This window comes from Silene latifolia, chromosome 9 (assembly GCF_048544455.1).
Source record: "Silene latifolia isolate original U9 population chromosome 9, ASM4854445v1, whole genome shotgun sequence".
In the NCBI taxonomy this organism is placed as follows: domain Eukaryota; kingdom Viridiplantae; phylum Streptophyta; class Magnoliopsida; order Caryophyllales; family Caryophyllaceae; genus Silene; species Silene latifolia.
In genome coordinates, this window is record NC_133534.1 from 185,918,709 (window position 1) to 185,942,764 (window position 24,056).

The 24,056-nt window shown below is 38.0% G+C and overlaps 3 protein-coding genes across 6 annotated transcripts; 2 read left to right on the plus strand and 1 right to left on the minus strand.

Moving 5' to 3' along the window:
- Window positions 1-32: 32 nt before the first annotated feature.
- LOC141600279 (protein involved in starch initiation 1) lies at window positions 33-7,389 on the minus strand. Its single transcript, XM_074420475.1, has 3 exons — window positions 7,244-7,389; window positions 3,653-3,861; window positions 33-2,452 (listed from the first exon to the last, which is right to left on the minus strand). Exons 2-3 carry the CDS (start codon window positions 3,719-3,721, stop codon window positions 251-253), a joined length of 2,271 nt encoding a protein of 756 aa, XP_074276576.1. The 5' UTR covers window positions 3,722-3,861; window positions 7,244-7,389; the 3' UTR covers window positions 33-250.
- Window positions 3,866-6,862, plus strand: LOC141600282 (uncharacterized). 4 transcript variants are annotated; one of them, XR_012524283.1, is made up of 5 exons: window positions 3,866-4,249; window positions 4,362-4,447; window positions 5,188-5,282; window positions 5,356-5,518; window positions 6,780-6,862. XR_012524283.1 is itself a non-coding variant. In XM_074420478.1 (5 exons), the coding sequence occupies exons 1-4, from the start codon at window positions 3,914-3,916 to the stop codon at window positions 5,503-5,505; spliced, it is 600 nt and encodes a 199-aa protein (XP_074276579.1). In that variant the 5' UTR covers window positions 3,866-3,913; the 3' UTR covers window positions 5,506-5,518; window positions 6,780-6,862. The 4 variants fall into 4 exon arrangements, 2 of the variants coding, with proteins under 2 accessions (XP_074276579.1, XP_074276580.1); XM_074420478.1 differs by having other exon boundaries at window positions 4,380-4,447; window positions 5,188-5,233; XM_074420479.1 differs by lacking the exon at window positions 6,780-6,862 and adding an exon at window positions 5,775-6,545 and having other exon boundaries at window positions 4,380-4,447; window positions 5,188-5,233.
- Window positions 7,390-7,600: 211 nt separating the features above from the next.
- LOC141601987 (protein FAR1-RELATED SEQUENCE 5-like) lies at window positions 7,601-9,194 on the plus strand. Its single transcript, XM_074422295.1, has 2 exons — window positions 7,601-7,621; window positions 8,232-9,194. The coding sequence occupies exons 1-2, from the start codon at window positions 7,601-7,603 to the stop codon at window positions 9,192-9,194; spliced, it is 984 nt and encodes a 327-aa protein (XP_074278396.1).
- The last annotated feature ends 14,862 nt before the right edge of the window (window positions 9,195-24,056 follow it).

Consider the following 24,056-nt stretch of genomic DNA (forward strand, 5'->3'; position numbering starts at 1 on the left):
GTAATAGTCTTTGGCTCCATTGGAAATATGGTGTGTCAACAGTGTTCAGATAAAAGCTCAGCATTTCAGGTTTATCAGATGCTGAAGGAAAAGTGGTGTCAACAGTGTTCCAAGTACATCAGAAATTTAAAAAAATCATCACCATGGACACTTATGCAGTCTTATCAGATGCTGAGAATGCTCTGTAATATTCACAAAGTAAAATCCACTCTAAACAACTAAACCAACATCACAAGTTCAGAAATCAGGGCTATGTTCCAAAACCGGCTTCTTGGACTAGCCTTGTGGTTAAATCTGAAAGGCGGGAGACTTCAGATTTAACTTCTGTCAGGTATTCACTATTCCCCACCACGTTCATATTTGACTCCGACTTGTCTCCATACAAGACGCTTTCAGCCATGCACGACTTCAAACCAACCCCATCGCTCGTAGACACATTGACATCGAGATCAGTGTCGATGCACAAGGTAGCTTTGTTTAGAAGTTGTCTACTCATGTCTACAAGTTTATGTAGAGCACTAGTCGCCGCCTCAACCTCAAGCTGAGCAGCTTCCAACTGAAGCTTCTCAATACCCAACTCCTTTATACGATCATTTCTAAGTGTCTCCTCCTTTAGTTCTATCAATTCTCTGTCTTTCTTTTCTAGGTTTTGAAGAATTATTTTCAGCTCCTCGTCTTTGATTTCTGCTTGTCTTTGTGCAACCAAAAGCTCGGTCTCCTTAGTCCTTAGATTCTCTCGGGTCAGCTCAAGTTCAGCTTCCAGCTGTTTCTTACGCCACTTATAATCTTCGCTGGGACCCATAAGGGATGAAAGGTCAACCTCCTCAGTGGAAATGACCGGTTCTTTTGTAAGGTTCACAATTCTTCCAACCACAGTTGCAACTTCAGCAGCCTTAATCTTAGCATGATTTAGTTCATCTTCTATCACCTGAGCATAACTCTCTTTTTCTCTAAGCATGTCAGTAGTTAACATAAGCTGCTCTTCCTTGCCATTAAGAAGGGCCTTAAGCTCAATGACTTCACGATTCACTTCATCCAATCTCTTCCTCGCATTAACGTGCTCCAAATCCCTCTCTTGTAATACAAGCTGAAGGGACTGATGTTCAGCTTTCAAATGTTGGATTTCCAATCGAGCCTCAACTAGTTCATTCTCCTTAAGCTTCAAGAGATTCCTTGTTTCTTCAAATTCACTGTTCTTCTTTAATATGTCCTCTTTAAGTGAAGAAAGTTCAAGCATTGCTTTTTCCAAACAACGCTTTTCTTTATCCAAGTCTTCTTGCAACTCATGAATCAAATCTCTCTTTAAAGATAACTCCAACTCAAGTTCCTTGTTCTGAGCCTCTACAACTCTAAGCTTTGCTCTCTCACTTTCCACTTCCAGATGTGCGCTTTTAAGACTATTCATGTAAGATATAACAGCTTCCTTCTTTTCATCAAGTTCTAATAAGTGCTTTTCAAGAAGAAGCTCCCGTTCCTCCATTCTTTCCCTTGAGGTGACCAAAGATTGTCGGGATAGAACCAACTCTGACCTTACATCAATGAGCAACGTTTTCACCCTTTGAAAATCTTCCATTGTTTCCTTACTTTCTCCTATGTGCTTGGAAGCGTACTCCCTAAGCGTATTAAGCTCTTCTTGTGTCACCAACCACTCCATTGTCTGCTTCTCCAATTTACCCTCCACCATTTTTACTTTCTCCTCTTCAATCTTTTGTCTAACCAGCAATTTTTCAAGCGCTAACTCTTTTTCATGGAGATCATTTTGTAATAATTGAAGTTCACGTTCCTGCTTCCTCACTACTTCATGAACTTCATTTAAGAGCTGGGACTTGGATTCAAGGTCGGCATACGCCTTAGCAACCTCATCATTCTTCTGTGTTATTATACGTTTCATTTTGTCGATTTCATCTTCTTTTGAAGACACCTCAAACTTTGCCATGGTGATTTCTTGATTTCTTTGATTAAGTCCCAACTTAAGATCTTCTATATGCCTAGTTTGAGAAACCACTTTCAAATTCGCCTGTCGTAGCTCCTCCTCCAACTCCTCCTGCTTGGAACAAGCAACTTCAATTTTCTTCTCTCGTTGCTCGAGTTTCTCTCTAGCTAGGTTCAATTCAGTGTTCTCTAGTTTTACCATTCGGTCTGCCTCTTGAAGATCCTCCTCTTTCTTCCTTAAGGCTTCTAAAGCAGCCGGAAGATCAGATTCAAGAGTTTCAAGGTCAAAGTCAGATCGAACATTTCCGAGAATATGGGTTTTTCCGTTCATCTGTTCTTCCAGCTTTTGTGTCTGCATAAATAGTCTCTCGAGGAGAGCCCTTGCAGGTTCAGGTGCCTCATTGCTGTCAATTCTATAATTAATAGCTCCCAGGACTGAATTGATACCATGATGAAATCTTGTGTTAATGGTCACGTACGGTAATGTCTTGCGCCTCACATGGACCCCAATGGAGCAGAGCTGCAAGTTAAATAATCAGAGTTAAAACATGATAAAGCAATGTAAATATGTCAAAACACAGCATGACACAAGTCCCACAAGAGAAGGTCATGTAGTATGTACGCAGTTTTACCCCTATGTAAAAAAAAAAAAAAAACACCACACCGAAGGGCTGTATCTGAAAGCCATAAGAGTAATTATGTTAAGAATTGCATCGTCTAGCAGCTGTTCCATAATACAAGAAGCAGAGACGGTTTACTGAGGTGTTTTGCATTATTGCATTATGTTTCAACATCAAGGAATATGAGTCATTGAGTCCATTTGAAATAGACAAGTTATTTAGTCTTTCCTTGTATTAAAAGATCCAAGTCATTATAGTCTACAGTTTATTGGCAACTAGATCAGTCATCAGCTCAGATGAGAAACCAATGGTAATGTCGACAATGAATGGGCATGGTGACTCAACATAAGCTTCGGCTCGAATATGACCAGAAATAAAAGCAAAATGAAAGGCCTGACAGTATATAAATAAAGGGATGAGACGACATCAATGACCGTGATATCCAGAAGTATGTCGTGGAAAGGTTGCATAGACAGGCATGAATAAACAAGCGCATTACTACTATGACGCTATGCAGAAACAGCGTAGATAGAAGAAGTACGTCAAACAACCACATTGATCACTGGTTTAGTTTACCACAGTACAAGGGGTAAAGAAGCAAATCCTAAAGCCTGAAAGCTGAAACAAGTATGGATTTTCTGAAACAAGTATGGCTTCTCTGATCTACCTTGTGTTCCACTACCTCTCCTTAATTGGTCAAATAAAAGATTGAGCATATAAATTAGTTGGATGAAGTAATGGGACACAAGACGGAACACGAAAGTGGGACAGAGGTCCACTGTCCAATGAAACAACCACAGCCACCATTTGACCATTCTCCATTGAACCCAGATGACCAACTTTAAGTAATATGTGAGATGATGAAACAATCAGTGTGAATCCCAAAATTATAAGTTAAACACAACAGACTGAATCATTAGGTCAACTACAAATTGGGACCAATTAATTATTAATAAATCTTAAATTAAAAACAAATTAAATTTACAGAAGCCCACAATTTTCCACCACACAACCAACTTCAATTAATCCCAATATAAAACAAACAACTAATATTCCATAAAAAATAAAAAAAAATAAAAAAAGAAAAAAGAAAAGAGTACCTTGAAATAGTGGTCAGAATAAGCATAAGAAGGTGGAATATGTGGGCAGAAAGAGGATGAGAAACCCATATTTGAATAGTTTGGCACATGAGTGCCCCTTAATTCAAATCTAAAACAACTAATCAAACTGTAAATAAATGAAGGGTAGCAATTACAGGGAAGACTTAAAAATGAAGAATTAAGAAAGAAGAAATAAATCAATATATATCCTAATACCTAAAAAGAGCGAGAAAGTGTTTGCGCAATTTTGCCTTGCCAATTATGCCCCTGCTGAATATAAAATACTACTTTCATGCCCTTGCTGAGTGGCGTTCACCAGTTTGCGCCATCTTAATCCAATTTGCTGTGTCATTTATTAGAACCTTCATGCTCTTGCTTGGTGTCAGCTTCCAGTTATTGCCACCTACACCATGGTCTCCATTTAGCTGCCACATCATTTTTTCCTCTTCTTATCTACTGCGATATAACCTTCTTTACCTTCTCATTTACTGCTCTTCCGAACATACCTCCTCATCTACCTTTCGTTTCCTTTCATCAATCATTCCGTCGCCGAACTGTCTTCGATTAGCCTGTAAAACTATATCCAACTCAGTCAAGGTTGTCTTTCATTAAAGCATAATCTTGTCTCTCTCGTTTGCGATTTGTCTTTTTAGTCATCCGACTTTAATTTCATGGGTGTCTGAATTAAACTTGGAATTGTTGATTATAGTTGGATTCTATTGCATAGGTTAACATAGCTCCATCTCTTACACCATCTTTCTCATCTCACCAAGAAAACGATTGTCAACTCATCTGGTAAGTTAACATCAAAGCTTATTGTATTTTTAGTGAAATTATTTATCATCTGTATTACGACCTTGTATATTACTCCGTACCTAATATGCATGTTGAAGCTTTCTTTTTAAATGTTTTACTCCTTCCCAGTCACTATAATGTTCCCTCTTTCCCAAAACGGATTATTGAAGTAATGTTCCCCTTTCTATTTTTAGAAACTTTTACTCTTATTTTATTCATTTCTCTCTCCTATCACCAAACCCCACACAACTCTTTTACTCCTATTTTATTACTTTCCTTTATGTTTTCTACCACAATTCTTTATTTAACTACTAATAATTCATCCCTCTCTCCTACCACCAACCCCACACAACTCTTTTACTAATATTTTAATACTTTTCCTTAAGTATCGTGCCCATATCAAAGGGGAACATTATAACGACTGGGAGGGAGTATAACTTTAGAATTAAAGCCGTCAAAGTTTAACATGCTTATTCTCAATTGTTGTGCTCTGTTTTTGATTTGGTTGTCAAACTCAAACTTTGTTGCCATTTAATGTTCGGCGTTACTTATTGTTGCTTTTGAGACGATAGTTTGTGTTTTGTTGTATAATAGTGTCTTCTTTTCATGCACATCATATCTTTGATGGTTTCCATCAAAGACGCTTTCAATTAAATTTAGTTGTTCCTTACTACCATAAAAGAGCGATAATTTTACCTAATTGATTTGGTAAAATTAACTACTTTATATATGTGAATCAGGGATATTGGTTTGCAGGATGAAAAGTATGGGAGTACTATGCAGCAGGTATCTTATATTCCCAATTTCCCATAAACCCGATGGTGATGATACATAGGTACGCTCTTCTTTGAATAGGAATTGAAGTTGGAACTGTTTAAAATCTTAACCCTCTCATTCATTAATTCCAGGCTGCCGAAATTGATAGATGGATTCAGCAAGTATCTAATGTTGAGAAGCTTTTTCACAAACTCTTTCTTTTCCGATCAGTTCGTTCAGAAGTTGATGATGTCTCCGTTAGGTTGGACTTTCATCTACGAAAACTGAATTTCGTTTCCTGAAAGTGGATTACAGGTTTTTGCTCTGCTTACCATTTTATTTGTATATGTTGCTTCATATATAATGCTTAATGAGTTGTATTATTAGTTACTTTTCATGCGCATAACTATGTCAAATTCTACTTATTCTTCGTCTGAAAAAAATTAGAATTTGATGCATAAGTTAGGATCTATGTCTATTTATTTGTTTTCACTTGTTTCATGTTTATTTTCCGTCACTGAAATTTTTTCATTAATTTACCTGATGAAGTCTATTTAATTTTATGTTTCAGATTTTAGTTACTGTGCAAGTTGTTGGCCGGTAACTAAGATAAGCTTGCCGAATACTACTTATTCTTCATCTTTATTTATTTATTTTCACTTTTTTATGTTTTGGTTTCATGTAACATGTATGCAGTTGTCCCTTTTTTTTTCCTCTTTCTTTTTTATTTTATTTTATTTTATTTTAATTAAGATCAACTACAAACCATATGAATATATGAAACCATAATTCTTCACCCTCTGTTTCAGTAGTTTGCGTACATATTTAAAATAAATCAAAACCTCTGAGTTTTACTCTGACCGAGTTTGTTTTAAGCAAGTTTATGAAGTTGGAGTAAGCTTCTTGTACAGAAAACTATTAGGGAGTATTGGTTATTTGGTATTTGAAAACCTCTTAATTTTCCTCCGAATACATATTGGAATTTCTACCATAGCGACATAAAGAATTAGCCTTTGTTTGCGTACCATGCATGGTTTTATGTTTAGACCTTTGAGAGTAATGGAAATTGAAGAGCCTGACTTTCATGATTACGAGTATTAGAAACAAATTTGAGATTTTAATTCCTACTAATTTCATACTCCCGGTCATTTGTTTACCTTTGGTACTATATTTTGACAAGTGAACAATGGGCTAAGTGAATGATTAAACTACCCTTGAAAATATTTTCAATATAGAATATAAATAAATGAATGAAACACCTATAAATGAATATGTAAATAAATGACCGAGACGGAGGGAGTAACTCATAGTTATAACTCTTAATACCTCATAATTTGTATGAAATGAGTAAGACACATATAAATAGAATATAAAACAAACGAATGGCATTTTATGACGGAGGAGAAAGGCTCAGAGATATAACTCTTAATACCTCGTAATTTGTATGAATGGGATTGTGCATGTGCAAGTTATGCTATTGTTTTTAGGTGTATATAATGTCTTGTTTATTTGTCTAAATGGGTGCGGAAGATATGTACAAGTGAGGAAAATGTCAATTTTTTTTCATTTGCTGCAGGAACTTCATATTGGACTTTGATATATTGGGGAACTAAAAGGCCAAGGTCCAAAGGAATGTGCTGAAAAGATCACCACCAAGTTCATATATACTCCTCCGTCCTGGCCATTCGTTTGTTGTCTTTTCCATTTTGGGGTATCCGATTCATTTTGTTGTCCTTTCTATTTTAAGAATGAACTTGATGAGTAATTTTATCATTCTCATTCAATTTGTTCCACTTGTCATTTAGTTATTGGTCTTTTCCTCATTCCTTTGTCTTTGTGCCAAAACGAAAGGACAACAATTGACCGGGACGGAGGGAGTATAATGTTGTGTATTGAATGTTGTTCAAAAGTTTATTTGCAGTATTTTATGATCAATTAAAATTAGTTTTAAACGATGGAGTATCTTTGAATTAATTATTATTCTACCGAAAAAAGATGGTATTAGATGGTGAAGCCCGAGCATCGCCGGGCCAGAAAAACTAGTATAATAATAAAGGAAAGGAGACAAAAGAGAGAGAGTTTGAATGTGTGTGTATCTTGAAATGAGTCATACTTTTATAGTGAGATATAGTCTTACTCTTATTCTTATCTAATAGGAGTAATCTTAAGGCATTTGCAATTGTCGTGTCTTATTCTCTTTTAGTCTATTATATTACTTCTTCAATCTTTAATAATGGGGGCTGATTTATATCGACGACGTTTTAGTAAATATCGACGACGTTTTTCATAAAAAAGACGATGAATGCCCTTTTGACTTTATCTCTCTAAAAAAAATTCTCTCAAATTCAACTAAATAAAAAACAAAAAACAACAACAACAACAACAACAATTAACAATATGTCGGATCTCGATTCAACGGTATGTAAACAACTTAATCATTTGCTTAATTTTTCAATTTTTTTTTGCGCATCGTTCATTCTATTCGATAGTTGAATTAATTGACGTATTAACTTAATAGTAGCGAATGTTAGAATTTGTTGCGTAATCTGAAAAATGTCCCCCGAAAGATGAACCATGGCCAAAGTTGGAAACCAACGCATGGACCACGGTCCAAACGTTGAAACCAACGTTTGCCACGGACCAAACATTGATTTCCAACGTTTGGCCATGGTCCAACATTGGATTTCAACGTTTGGCCATGGTCCAACGTTGGATTTCAATGTTTGGCCGTGGTCAAACGTTGGAATTCAATGTTTGGCCGTGGTCAAACGTTGGATTTCGTTGTTTGGCCGTGGTCAAATGTTGATTTTCATTGTTTGGCCGCGGATTAAAGTTGGTTTTCGTTGTTCGTCCGCGGTTGATCGATGGAAAGTAATGTTTTGCCGCGGTCGTTTATTGAGTCTCGTTGGAATTCAATGTTTTAGGCATGAATTACTCGTTTTTACATGTTTTTCTTTCGTTTTACGCAACTTATGTTGTTTATTAATCCTTTTTATTGTCTTACTATAGTCCTTATTGCTTGTAACAGGAATCGTGGGAGGATTTTGGCGAGAATCCAATTGATTACAACCCGTTGTTCGAGACTACTATAAATTTCGAAACGCGTGACGATGCTTTCAATTGGGCTCAGAAAATCGCATTCGAGAATGGGTTTGCTTTGGTTAAAGCAAATAACGGAGCTAAAAATAGGAAAAAGAACGGGTTGTTGGCAAGTTATTTTCGATGTAAAAGACATGGTAAACCAAAAGAAACGGACGATCTTGAAAAGCCAAGGAGGTCGCAGAAGTGTTCATGCAAGTTTCGTATTCGTGCCGTTCAAAATTTCGTGTCTAAAAATGATAAAGAGACGATGGTGTGGAACATTCTAACCTCCGAGGGTGGTGGACTACACAACCACAACGTAGCCGTTTATAAGGACGGGGATCGGCACTTTGCGGGATTGGACGCGGAAGAGAAGGCATATGTTAGGCAACAAACATTGGCCGGGGTTCAACCGAGGGATATTAAAAATGGTCTTCATTTGAGATCCCCCGATAAACCTCAACCGTCAAGCACCCAATCGTATAATGAAACAAGGAAAATTAAGAAAGAAGAAATGGGTGAAAGAAACACCGCTCAGCAAATGTTGGCTCTAGCGGTGGCAGCGAAATACGTCCACTTCTACGAGATTTCTTCCGAGGAGTCAAAAGAGTTGACTCACATTTTCATGGCTCATCCTGAAGCGATTAAGTTGTTCCGGGCTTATCCTTATGTGGTCCTCATGGATTCGACTTATAAAACCAACATTTACCAGAATCCACTCATTGAGATGGTTGGTGTGACACCCACGGGATCGTCCTTCTTAATTGCATGTGCGATGATTCCTAAGGAGAATGACGTGAATTACCAGTGGCTGTTGAGAAAGTTAGCTGCGATTTTAGATGCCACCGGAGTTGCGTCCCCTATTTGTATTTGTCACCGACCGGGAATTGGGTTTGATCAGCGCTCTTGAGCAAGTATTTCCCCGGGCTGAGCATTTGTTGTGTAGATGGCATGTGAACAAAGCCGTCAATGCAAAAGCCTTGACAACATACCAAACTGAAAGTATGAGGAAATTTGTCATCTCAAATGATGAATCCGGTTGGTTTAAGGTGATCAATTCAACCACCGAGGAATCGTTTCAGCGTGCGTGGCAGTGTTTCCAACGTAAGTGGCCAAAAATGGTGGATTATGTACGGACAGCATGGGGTCCACACGCAGGGAAGTTCGTTTTATGCTATACAAACGAGGTCTTACATTTTGGTAACACGGCAACTTCCCGTGTTGAGTCAAAGACATTCTCTATTGAAGGCTTGGTTGAAGTCAAAGCATCTCACACTTGACTCCATGTGGTCCCGTATCCACGGCATGCTTGAAAGTCAACACTCGAAGATTAAGAAAGAACTCGAAGATGAAATGAGTAAACCTAGGAGAACATCTCGTACTTTCTCCTTATTGCAAGGAAACGTGTCTACTAAGGCCATAGAGTTAATGGAGAAAGAACTTACTAGAGGCCTTGGTTTGGGTATCGGATTGAATGATCGATGCCGACACGTGATGCGAACGACTCATGGATTACCTTGTGCATGCAATTTAGTATCTTTGCACGGAAAAGGTAGGAGGGTCCATCTCGAGGATATTCATGTCTTTTGGAAGACATTGGTGTATGATATTCCTCAACAAATGCCGAAAAATGACGGTGATTTATGGGATGAATTAGCGAATGATATGAGGCACAGTGACCCGGTTAAACTAAGGGCGGCCATAGACTTGTTGCGTGATTTCCAAAGACCGGAGGACCAAGAGATTTTGCCACCCCCTATTAATGAGCACCCGAAAGGTCGTCCAAGAGGTTCAACCACTAGAAACAGGTCGGGTTTTGAGCATGCAGAAAGGAAGTTCGGGACACCAAGTACTCACTGTTCAACAAATGCAGAGGTTCAACAAAGAATTGGTGATTTCGAATCAGGAACTCCCGGTGCTCCTTTGGGAATGAACTTTACCATTGGCTTTATATCAACATGGGTCAAACGGTGGGGTATACCTGAGGTTTTGTGGGGCCACTTCGATGGTTGGGTGGATGTTGGAGATGACGGTCATTGTGGATTCCGGGTAATATCGCACGCCCAGCGAGGCCGAGAGACAGATTATATAGTTATGCGGGAATGGTGTTCGAGGGAGATGAGGTCCGACTCTATCTACGCAGAGTTATATGGAGGTTTTCTATCACCACTCAGCGGTATGTCAGGGTTAGATTTAGCAGTTCGACGAGTTGAGTTTTTTCAGCAGATTGGTTGTGGGCAGGACCATTGGATGTGTAGCGACGATTTGCTAGTTTTTGCAACGATGTTCAACTGGACGATATGTGTGATTGGTCATACACTGCGAGACGGGAAGAATGTTTGGGAAGGAAGTTGCAAAACTATCATGCCATTGAAGACCCGAGTTGAAGGCCGACTACCGTGTGGTATTTTGTGGTTTGTCCTACATCATAGCCATTGGATGCGGTTGCATTCTAGCAGCCCCCTTGAGAGTCTCCCTATGCCGCCACTTGATCCCGCTTGGTTGACCTTCCGAGATCCCAGTGTCGTTCACCTAGAGACTTTGTACCAACATAACATTGAGATTTGGCAAGCGTTCATGTTAGAAACTCCGAGAACACGTCGTAGAAGTCAGGTGTCTGATAGTGCGACAGTTATCTCAGTTAGTAGTTGTTCGCATTGAAAAAACTATTAAGTTACCGTTATAATTCAAATGTTACCGTTATAATTCAAATGTTACCGTTATAATTCAAATGTTACCGTTATAATTCAAATAACCGTTATAATTCAAAATAACCGTTATAATTCAAAATAACCGTTATAATTCAAAATAACCGTTATAATTCAAAATAACCGTTATAATTAAAAAATAGCCGTTACAATTACTAGCTTATAAATAGGCCGTTCTATTTCAATTTCAATCACAACATCCAATTCTAATCACAACATCCAATTCTATTCACAACATACAATTCTAAAATGGATCTCACAAATGCACAAAAAACCAGAGTTTATCAAATAAGAATCGACCTAATTGTTCAAAATTTACCAATTCTAATTGAGCGTCTTGAATCGGTGGTTCCCAAAGTGCATCTTTGTATGGCACATGCTTGAAGAGCCTCCAATTGGTAGCCTTTGTATAATTTTACAAGGAAACCGAGAAGATGTGCTAACTCCAAAGAATTACGAGATGAGGTTGTCTCGATGAAGCATTAACCGAGAAGATGTGGGAGTTTCGTAGGTTAAAAAGTGACATCTTAACATATTTTGAGCGCATTCTCACCGTGATCGATTACCCAAGACTATCAGACTTATGTGCTGGTAGAGTGCCGGGCCAAGGAATTCTATATCTCTACTTGAATGATTTGTTGACTGAATATATGTCTACCCAACCTGAAGAAATTGAGGTTCATGACCATGAAGAAGATAAGGAATCGTCGTCTTCATCATCGGAAGATAATTAAGTTCGATAGTTATTTAATTATGTTATGTTTTAAGTAATAATCGTTTATGGTTTGGGGTTTAGGGTTTAGGGTATGGGGTTTAGGGTTTAGGGTATGGGGTTTAGGGTATGGGGTTTAGGGTTTAGGGTATGGGGTGTTGTTGTTAGTTTTAAATGCTTTATGTAATGTCCTTGTATTTCAATTAATGAATGTTTTAATTAAATTATGTTTAAAGTCATTTAATTAAATATCGTTGCATTTACTTAAATACCGTCTCCAAACAATAATAAAAATAAAACATAAAAATTATCCATACAAAGATACTATAAAAAAACCATACAAACATCATCCAAACATACATAATCCAACGAAATAGAAAAACATAAGAAAATGAAAAGAAACTAGTCATCATGCACGTCTGCATAGTAAGGACGCATCCCCGCAAACAAATCCTCTAGTGTCTCTCTCTCGATCTCCTCATCATCTTGCTGGAAGACCGTCTTCAACTTACGACTAACAGCTAGGGCGACTTCCGGCTCCTCATGAAACTCGACAGGCCGAAAATGGACGCGGTGTGAGGGGGGATAAAAGTAGGGGTGTGAATGCTCTACATACCAAGACATGTATCCCTTAGTACACTCGAAAGGCATATATGCCTTCTTTGACAGGTGTCGGAGGTATATGATGGATATCTCGGACATCCATGTCCTATCGGGCTCTTGCCCGAAATCCAGCCTGTAAGTCCCGTTCGCGGGCCGAGACTCCTTCACCGCAATAGGCATCGGGGCCGGGACATCCTGACGGTACCCAAACTGACGCATGCATCGATCCGGCTGGTACGGCTCTACTATATCAAGATGTCCGATAAAACCCGAGTAAAGCGATACTCTACAAGCTCCCGAGGACGGTTCCCGTAAGGCAACCATCGGACATGCTCTGCCGTAAGATCGTCCAAACTATGACGATACAATCGAAAAGTACGAGACTCGCCCTTACTCCGAGGCAAGTTGGCCCAACCCTCAACAAGAGGACGGTCCTCAAAACAGAATCCAAAGACCGGGTCGGAACCGGGAAAGTACTCGTATATCCACGCCCGGAGTAACGGTAGACACCCACTAACACCCAAACTATCTCGGCGCGATGCAATCCCTAGCTGTCGGTACAAGTAAGCCAAACAAGCCGCACCCCAAGCATATGAACCAACCCGCTCAAGACTATCAAACAAGGGCAACAACTGAGCGGACACCCTATCACCACTCTTATCCATGAAAAGAGTGTGACCCAAAGAACATCAAGAGGTAAGCCCGTAACGAGTCATGCTCGTTCCCTAGGTAAACAACACGACTCAACTCCGATGTTAGTAAACCGCCATTCTTGTAGAGCGGTGGTACAACATCGGACTCAGGAACACCATAAAACCTCGCAATCTTGCCCCGCAAACCACTATCATCATCCTCGCCCGAACCGGCCACAAGAACCCGATCACCACTAACAGGTATCCCAAGAATATGCTGGACATCATGGAGCATGATACTAATCTCTCCAAAAGGCATATGGAAAGTGTTAGTATCCGGGTGCCACCTCTCGATAAAAGCACTAAGGAGGTTATCATCTAAACCGGTGGTAAAACACCCCTTCAAAACCCCAAGCCCGCTCGCCTCTACCCTAGCTGCAACACCCTCAGTGAGAACCATGTTCCTAATCTCCCTCGCAGCTTTCGGCCTCTCGTAGACCTTGATCCACGACCTCATATTCTCCGGGTTAGGGTCCGACCAACTGTTGAACGCAACGTGACCACCAAAACTCCGTAGGGTGCTAATGTTCCTAGGACCACCAGGAACGGGCTCTCTCAAGATCCAAGAACTATCCTTCCTCGGCCTCCTCGACCTATCGGTGCTAGAGGACTCTCTAACACTCGAATAACGTCCACTCCTATCCCGGCCCAACTTCAGACTCAACACCCTCGGCGGTGCCGGGTTCGGTTGGACCACATACTCTCCAGCGTCCTCCTCCTCCTCCCCAGAACCGTCATCCGACGGCTCATCATCTCTATCATGCTGGTAACTACCAAAGAACCTCCGAGACCTCGCCTCCTCCGACTCGCTAACGACGTGACCGGGAGTAGGCATCATAACCATACCAGACGTCTCTCGAAGTGGGGGTGGCTGCTTGTGGGCCTGCTTAACTCGCAAACGACGCTTCGAGCCCGTAACATAACGCCAAAGAAGACGGTCGTGTATGTTAGGCGGAGCCGGAGCATTCATGATTGCCTTTCCTCTCTCATTTCGATCTGCCATCTGCATTACGAAATTGGAAGTTGTTAGAAAACACGTTAATCGACTAAATATCATATAAAGTAACAAAAATCGGCAAATAATAGCATAAAACACGGTTTTTTTAAAAAAAAAATTAATTTACCGCGGACAAACATTTTTTTTTTTTTTTTGACCGCGGTTGAACAAAAAAATCCCTTAGTTGACGGTGGCTAAACATTTTTTTTTTTTTTTTTACCGCGGGCAAACATTTTTTTTTTTTAACCGCGGCCAAACAACGAAAATGGATGTTTGACCACGGCCAAACAATTTTTTCCAACGTTTGACCACGGTCAAACGTGAGAATTAAACGTTTGACCGCGGCCAAACCTCCAAATCCCACGTTGCTCTGCCCCTTAACGTTGGAATGCAACGTTTCAACCACGGCCCAAACCTCCATTTCCCACGTTTGGCCGTGGTTTCGACCACAAAACGCAACAAATTCAATCCCAATCCGATTAACAACAACAAATTTCGACTCAAAAATCAATCCCAATCAACTATATTTCGCAAACAACATAGTTTGGCCATGAATTTACATAATAACAACTAATTAACATGATTTTTAATAGAAAAACTATCAATTTCTAAACTAATTCAATTAATTTTAATAAAAACCTAACACATAACCTAATTTCAATTCTAAAACAAAACCCCAATCAATTTAATCGATTAACAAAAACAATAAAGGAAAGAAAACTATTTAATTTCATAGTTTAATTCAATTACTTTCAATTTTCTAAACTAATTTAACCAAAAAAAAAAAAACGACACTTACCTTTCAATGTAGCAGCGGCGGCAGGGGCCTGGTGTCGGCGGCAGGGGGTGGTGTCGGCGGCAGGGGGTGGTGTCGGCCGTGGTGTGGTGGTTGCAGCCTCGGGGGTGTGGTAGTGGTGTTGGTTGAAGGTTGATTTTTAGTTGTTTTGAGTTAGAGAGAATAAAGAGAGAATTGATGAAAGGTTAGTGAGATAGTAGGGGCATTCATCGTCTTTTTTTAAAAAAACGTCGTCGACGTTTACTAAAACGTCGTCGATATAAACGAATCCGGTTAATAATCTTTGGTGGCCGACTCTTTTGCACATTAATAACCAACCACTGTATTCATTTATTTTCAGTTTCGACATCATCGTTTTCTAAGTCGGTAGCTTAGATAATGATACTCTACGTAGTTTTTTTTTTTTTTTTTTTTTTTTTTTTTTTTTTTTCAGCTAATTTTAGTTCTAGCTATTCAGTTTAATTTAGCTTTATTCAATTCAGGGGGCGTTTGGTTCAATAGTATGGAATGAAATGGATTGGAATATGAATCCATAATGGTATGGGGTTCTAAATCCATTCCCTCATAATCTTGTTTGATTCATCTTAAAATTGTAAAAGGGTGGAATGGAGTTTGATACCAAGGGTGGAAGTTGGGTATGAGATTCTAGGGGGATGGAATGGAGTTAGAATTCATTGGGTATCTAACTCCATTCCAAAAGACTCCAACCAAACATTGGAATGGAGCAAATCCATTCCAATCCATTCCAAGAGAGCCAACCAAACACCCCCTCAACTCTTCTCTTTACAAATTAATTCTTACATTAGTTCAGTTCCATTAAATTCAGTTCATCTCCATTAAGTTCAGTTTAGTTCAGTTCAAAAGAACATGCCTAATTATTGTTTAGTGAATGACGGTAAAATTAAGAATACTATTCCATTTGTCTTAATTATTTATGGTAACTATTTAATTTCTTGTAAGTGGTATTTTAAAAGTGTTGATTTTGGCAGTACATGATTTACTTAGCAATACGTTTTTGTCCGCTTTTATCCTTGTCATTTCCCCCTCATTTCTCTTTTCCTCTTAGGGGTCGTTTGGTTCAAAGTATCGGAATGGATTGTGATCCCATAGAGGTATGGAGTTAGAACTCCATACTTGCTCACAATTGTTTGGTTCAAACTTGGAATGGATTGAGTATAGTAATAGGGTGGAATGGATTTAGAAACTTGGGTGTATACATGGGTATGAGATTCCAAGGGGTTGGAATGGAGTTAGAATCCATTGGGTATCTAACTCTATTCCAAAACCTTTCAACCAAACACTAGAATGGATTGAATCCATTCCAAAAGCTCCAACCAAACACCCCCTTAATTCTCATATTCTCTTCCACCTATTGTGGACACGGGGGGCCCATGGGGTCGCTTGGGAAAACAACGATAAACTTATGAACTATCATAAATCGTTCCGTGTACCAAACATGCGTCCAATCATCACAAGGTGGTTTGCGGGAGGTGCAAAAATCAGGTATCTACACCTATCACCACCATTCAAAGAATAATATCAAATAATATCTTGTAATATCGTCTAATATATTAGTTAAGGTAAATATCTTACGTATTTGCTAAATCCCGCACACAAAATTACTGTATCCCACACATTTTTTCCTGATATGCCATAAATACCCTTTATCTTCAAAAAGAATTGAAAACAGTAGTCATCTCTTCCTTTATGTCTCGAAATCTAACCAATTCGTTAATAAGTTCAACAATTATAGATCGTAATTCGCACATGTCACACATAATTTCTCCTTTTCAAGAACAATTTTATTAATACTCGTCTATTAATCGATTTAATTAATGTTCTTTTTTCAAAAAAGGGGATTTTTTTTACAATTAGGGTTTGAAACTTTGAATTGATGTTGGATTAAAATTTACAAATCCAATTGATTATGAAGAACATGATTAATCATAAATTTAACAAATATGAGTGAACAAATTTAGTCGTTACAAAGGATCCGCAAGAGAAAAGTGGGAGACATGTCCCATGTTTGACAAATCTTTAAGTTGCAAAACCATGATGAGATAAATGCACAATTGGAAATCGTAACCACGAACGGAAAGTCGGAAATAGCAGACATTATAGAGATTATCTGCCAAACATGCATGCACGGTCGTCGACCACCATCGCTGTTAACCTTCCGCCGGCGACCTCTGTACCACTCTCTCCCAGGCGGGGCATGGTAGTCCATCAGATTGGGAAGTTCCACTACCTCTCCTTTTTTATTTTTTTTATTGTTAGCTAATATTAAGGAAATAGTTTTTTTTTTTTGACCGTGAGTAAAAGATTGTCATTCACATAGCTTGCTAGGACAGTGACTTAGAGAGAAACAATGGCAAAAAGAAAAAAAGTATGTTGATAGCTTGCAGTATAAACTTTACTTTATAATCCATATCTATGAAGCCGATAATCTGTATAACGAAATTCAAGCAGTCCAAAGTAGCATCAATATGACGATAACCAATTGCAAGGGCTTGTGAAATAGCACACTTGAGAGCTATTGCCTCTACTTGCAAAAGGGGTCTTAGCCAAACATTTAGAGGAGTCTGAAGGGAAGATAGAACCATTTCTGTTAACTAGAATCCATCCAGCAGAGGCCCGAAGATTTGATTTCCAGGAAACATCACATTTCAAACGAATATGTCCAGTACACAACCTCGAACCAATAAGGAAACTTGGGAAATGATTCTGAATACTATCCATATCACTCAAATCGTTTTCATTGGGAGAGATCGAAGGAACTTTACCTTTTTCAACGAAAATATTGTTGGTCGCCTCAAGATCAATTAACTTGAAGAAAACGAACAAGTCAACGTCAGAATCTTTAAAAACTTTGTCATTCCGTGAACACCAAATACGCCATAAGATGCTTATGAAAAATGACATTAGAGCAATGGATTTGTTTTGTTTGATGAAAAAATTTAACCAATTAACAATCCAATATTGAATCGATACATGATGCCCAACATTACTCCTAATACCAAGTTACAATCCCAACCAAACTTTGGAGGCAGGAGAATAATCACGAAAAATATGATCTAAAGATTCAAGGTGAGGTGAATTTGAATCGCAAAGAAGGCAGAAATGGTATCAACCAAGTCCTCGTGTAAGAGCTTCAATACCACAGGGTAGCAAAGTAGACAAGATTTTTCCAAACAAAAATCTTCCATTTAGGTTGGATTGGCAACGACCACAAATTTTTCTTACAAAAGGCAACACAAGAGGAGTCCATACGAGTTTGATCGTTAAGTGAAGCTTTTGCATCCCATAAACGGTTGAAGGCTTGAGCATAACCACATTTGATAATATACTTACCATTCCAATTAGAAGTCCAATATAGATGATCATCAGTGAAATCAGAAAATATAGAGATGGATAGAATACAAGGTGTTGCCACCGGACCACAAATACTCAAGATTCGATCCTCATCCCATTTCCTTCAGCAGTTTGTAGTTGACAAACAATATATATAAGAAGGTTTATGAAGTAACGCATCATCAGAAATATGTAGAAGTTGAGCAAGAGATTTTCCATAAATCCATTTGTCATGCCACACATCTAAGAGGGAAGGGAACCCCACTTGCCAAGCCAAATTTTCCTTAAGCAGATCCAAACCCCATAAAATACCTTTACCCCCTAAGATGAATTAGTCGAATTCCTATAGGAATTACTCATAACCTGTTGGACCATATAGCCATATAGGTTTATGTTTTGATGATGACAAGAGTGTATAAATTGTATATACTTGTTGCTCGTAATTGTTTGTTAGTCTTTATAGATTGGACTCAATTACAATTTAGCAATATGATGATTTGTGATCCGAGTGAATTCAAGTAAACAAGCTAATTTCCCAAGTAAAGCTACTGGTTGATCAAAGTTCATATTTAAGAAGATTTCATGATCAAGTAGCAAAGTCAACGATCAAGTTTGAAAATTATGTTCTCATGCATTGATCAAGTGAAGCTCAAGATGAAGAGCTCAATATAAGCTCAAGATGAAGAGCTTATGATCAAGATGGAAGAGATGAACCTCATACTGGAGATCTCCAGGAAGATTAGCTAGTATAGGTCATCATTCAATAACAGTAATTTTAGAAGTAATTTTGACAAGTAATGTTATAGCTGTTTTAGTTATAACTTTACTAGTTGAACTCAAAGTTATATGTGATTCTACTATAACTTTGAGCTGCAATATGAAAAACACGATTTTTATGTTTTTAAAATATATTTTTCAAAGCTTAAATCATAAAATCTTTAAAGAAAAGTGTGTTTATAGTAGAGTGAGATTTGGGATATGATTAGATCGAATGAGTTTGAGATTATCCTATTGATTAGTAAAACAACTTATGAGTTGTCATGCAATCTAGGGTTTTCTACTTATTCATATCTAAACCCTAATTTATTTAACCTAATATCTTACTAGGGTTTCACGCTGGATGTAGTAGGCTTATGGGCCGTCTCCTACTCGTGTAAAACTCCTTGTGCAAGTAAAGATTAGGGTAAATCTATCAAGATTATTGTTAGAGATATTTTATATCTTTATGATTATCTATATTTATTCTATATCTTTTACTAAGATATGGTTAGATTAAATAATAAGATTGGATCTTCTACTTACTATATAATTCACACGTGACCTATATAGTATCTAGGGTTTAGGTAAAGATCTTAGATAAAATATTTGTTAAAAATATTTTATCTCCTTATATTTATTCGATATCTTTTACTAAGATATTATTAGAATAAATAAATAGATTAAGATCTTTTTCTTGCTTAGATAAGAATCATGGTAAATCAAAATAATATTTGTTAGAGATTTCTTATCTCTTTATATTATTTTTATTTTATTCTTTCCTATCTTGTAGAATATTATTATTGTAAAAATAGAAAGAAATATTGATCTCTTGTGTAACACTCAACATGGGATCTCATGGCATCTAGGGTTTTTAGAAGAAAACCTAGATCTCTTCTCTACTATATATACAAACACTTATTCATTCTTTCAAACTACTTTTCAACCTTGAGCTTTAAAATATCCTTGCAAACAAATTAAGTTTATCATTATTTTGCAATCGAAAATTGTTTTGAAAAGTCGTGTTGTTCTTTATTGCAATTATTTTTGAAATTACGTTATTGGATAATAGTGCTTCATATTATTTCTTACTCGTTCAGTTGTGTGAACATTAGAAGAACAGTCAAGTACTTTCTTATTAACGTAAGTTAGTCAAATCAAGTATTTAACGGTACTCAACTTGAGTTACAACTAGAGTTAGTTGTACGAGTGGGTTGATAATTTTGTAATCCATAGAAAGGTACTAAAATTATTAATCGAGAATAGTGGACGTAGGCTTCGACGTGTGAAGCTGAACCACTTCAAAAATCCGTGTGTCCTTTGCATCTCTTTGTTTCGTTTCGTTTTGTTCATTTACATTTCACGTACAATCGAGTTAGTTGAATTTAATCAATAAATTCATACTAATTGCTACATACACGCTCCATACGAACATAATAGAAAAAGTGTGCATATTTATTTATACTCAATTCACCTCCCCTCTTGAATATTTCGGATATAGGACTCGATCGAGGTCTTCCTCTCTTCAAAAGTGCTCGATCGACCAAGAAAGCCTTCGATCGAGGTCTTTGACTTCAGTCAGCCCATTGTTTCATTAGTTTCAGCTATGACTTGTTGTTTTAGCTCTCGAAATGACTTCACGCATCCCATAACGGCAGTATTTCCGCTCCAAATCTACTCATCCTCCAAATGCATGCAAAACGGACGATAAAAGGCTTGATTCTACCACTTTCTGGTCCATTCCTGCAAATAAAGCAAAACAAACCAAAGTAAAATATTCGGGGCATTTCGTAGCATAAAACTACGAGAATAGCATAGAAATACGTTCATAAAGAGGCCTAAAAAGACTATATAAAATGCACGTATCAAATCTCCCCAAACCAAACCTTTACTCGTCCTCGAGTAAACTAAATGCAAACTAATGGAACGGATATGAAAACTCAGAGCTAGCTACAAATGCCCACTTAAACCGATTTAATGCAAGCAAACTAATACTTATAGCGAAACAGTCAAATGCAAACGAGTTGTAGGATGTTTATAATAAAGCTGAACCGTCGACCTTGCAAGACCTTTAATGATGGACTCTCTCGGGTCACTCTTCTCTCATGAAGCAAAGGGTGAATAATTATGTGTAAGAGGGAAAGAGAATACAGTCTCTTACCTAAATTGCGACCTACATAACATGCATGCAACTAATATGATAGACAATTCTGATCACCACACACATACATTCCAACCAAACAAGGTCCGTCACAGCCGAGGGCTTACAAAAATATGGTATAGTGAGGCAATGGGTAAGAAAAGGCAAAACATTTATGGGAATGTGGAGGTATAGGCGGCCAAGCTAGTACCTAAACAGATATAACAACATCCGATTTTCACTCAATTATAGAATTAAGCACAAGTGCCCTTCATTTGGCACCAAACTCACCAAACCGAACTGAACATACTCCTCAATAGATAGAAATAATGCATAGGAGCAGAAACCGTAAAAAAACAAATCTTTTTTTTCTTTTCTTTTCTTCTTCTTCTTCTTCTTCTTCTTCTTTTTTTTTTTTTTTTTTTTTTTTTTTCCTTTTTCCTTTTTCCTTTTTTCCGTTTTCTTTTTCCTTTTTTTTTGAATTATTTTTTTTCTTTTTCTGTTTCTCATCCTCCTTTTCTTCTCTTTCTACCAACTCCAATTCAATATAATACAAACCAAATTCAGACCGATAAAATATATACCGCAAAAATATACACTAAACTAGCTTGACAGAGCAGGCTAAATTTGGGATGTAGTTAAGGGTCAACAGACAAATTTGGCTAATGTGGAGTTAAATGGGTAAAATGAAAGAAAAGGGGAATGTAAGCACCTCCCTGCATGTGACAACAACCATTAACCCGAATGTGTGTAGGCAAAAAGCAATTGAATTTCATATACGTGCAAATTAATGAACATGTTATGCAAGGAGTAACTACTCACAATCCTACATGAAACTAGTCATGAATGACACCAGTTTATAAGGCTCTAGTTCCTTAGAATTTATAAGTAGTTTGCCAAAATTACAGGTCAAGTCAATTCGTTCAGCTAAATTTTAACATTAACTCGTAGATTATGCAATATGACAAAGCTAAAAAGATAATTAGTTTATGCAAGGCTTAAGCAAAAAGAAAATTATAGTGCAATATCATCAAGGAAATCTACCGTTCCGACTCAACCTATATTCTAAAATAAACGTGAATATTTTTGATATTATAAATTTTTAATTTTTTATGGGATTTTTGATTTTTATAAAAAATAAACAACAATGCATACAGAAATTAAACGTGACAACAAAAATGCAATAAAAACAATATGCAGTCACAGATATGGATGCATAACCTCCCCAAACCGAATCGTACAATGCCCTCATTGTACCCAAAAATAGGGAAAGGAAATGCAAACTGAAAATAAAAGAGTGAAAATGCGAAAAACTCACAATAGTACGCGAAGTAGAGACCTCCCCAAACCAGCCAGCAACATGGGAGGTCACAAACAGCTGCAAAACAGCGTCACAGGAAGCTAATCCAAGCAAAAGCACTCGATCAAGAGAGTAGATTGCTCGATCGAGTGACTTGGGCATCTAAAACAGTTCGAACGAGGAAGTATGACTCTCGATCGAAAGATCATCTTTGGCAGGTACTCGATCGAGAAGAAGTTGTACTCGATCGAGTGAAATCAGCAGCAAAAGGGTTCGATCGAGTATATAAAGTACTCGATCGAGCCATCCATAATAGATTCCTGCAAAGACGCAATAAAACAGCCCGCGAAACTAACAAAACAAGCATAACTGATCCAGCCCATGGTTTAAAAACCAATTATTACACACAACTAAAATGTTTAACAAAACAACTAAAAATAAATAAATATCCGGGTTGCCTCCCGGGTAGCGCCAGTTTCAGACAGGTCCCAGCTCGACCTTCTTTTCTTCAACCAATCGCTCCAGTTAGTCAGAATCAAAGCAATTCAGAGCCCTTAGCATTAGATCATAAATCTGCGCATGTGCTACACAAGCATAAGTAGCACCATAATATAAAAATAAAATAGGAAATTGAAATGTAAAACCGTTTAAGCCTAACGAATTTCCTATGACAGCTCCTAAATTTGTCCACAAAATATAGGAGCTCAGGAGCAATTAAGAATAATCTAAGGCACCGTTTCAGTTTAACGAGTTTCTGACGACAAAAATGGTGAAAATTTAGTAACTTATTTGTCCATACGGAAGGGGGTCGGGCATCGGAAGAAAAAATAGGAGTCATACAAAATAGCGTATTATTAATACCGACAATAATGAAATTATCGTTAACTACCTCAATTTGGTTGCTCTCAAAGTCGGAATCATTGACAAAAGAATTTATTACCTCTTCCGTACTAGGAACAATCAGTGACTCAGCTGTCTCCTCATTACCCTCCTCTGTGGGTTCCGTCCTGTAAATCGCAGCCTCAAGCGCATCCAATTCAGCTTTGAAAAGGGGAGATTCACCGCAACCATTGTCTTCATCAAAATTGTCATCCAAAACGAACCAAGATGACGTTTCATTTCTCTTCATGGCCAAACTAGTCGATCGAGTAAAAATAGTACTCGATCGAGAGCTTTCCTCCTGAATTTTACTCGATCGAGTACATGAAACAGCTCGATAGAGAACTTCCTCAAAACAGCTGTTCGATCGAGTGGTATAATCTGTTCGATTGAACATTTCCTCTGGTATTTCACTCGATCGACCGCTATAATCATTTCGATCGAGTATAAGTTGCTGTACAACGCAGAGATCTTCGCATGAAGCTTCGTTTTCAGATTGAATTTCGTACTCCGAGTCATATGGATCATCAGTACCAATAGGCAACTCGGGTCCTTCATGGGAAAGACCACTCTCAGCATGCCTAAAGTCTATCATGCTGCTGCAATTGGAGCGCGAGCGCCTTCACCAAAGATTTCAGTTCAACAATCTCCTCTTTCTGCTTATCAGGAGGAGGAGCTTGTTGCGGCGGTGGTCAGACAAACGGAGGCTTTTGATAGCCTCATTGATAAGGTAGATGTGGCGGTACAACTAGAGAGGAATGGCTAGCTGGTCTACGCTGCTTGAACGCATAAACCTTGTCATTTCCCGCTAAGCAAACAACTGCATTGTACCCAGCAA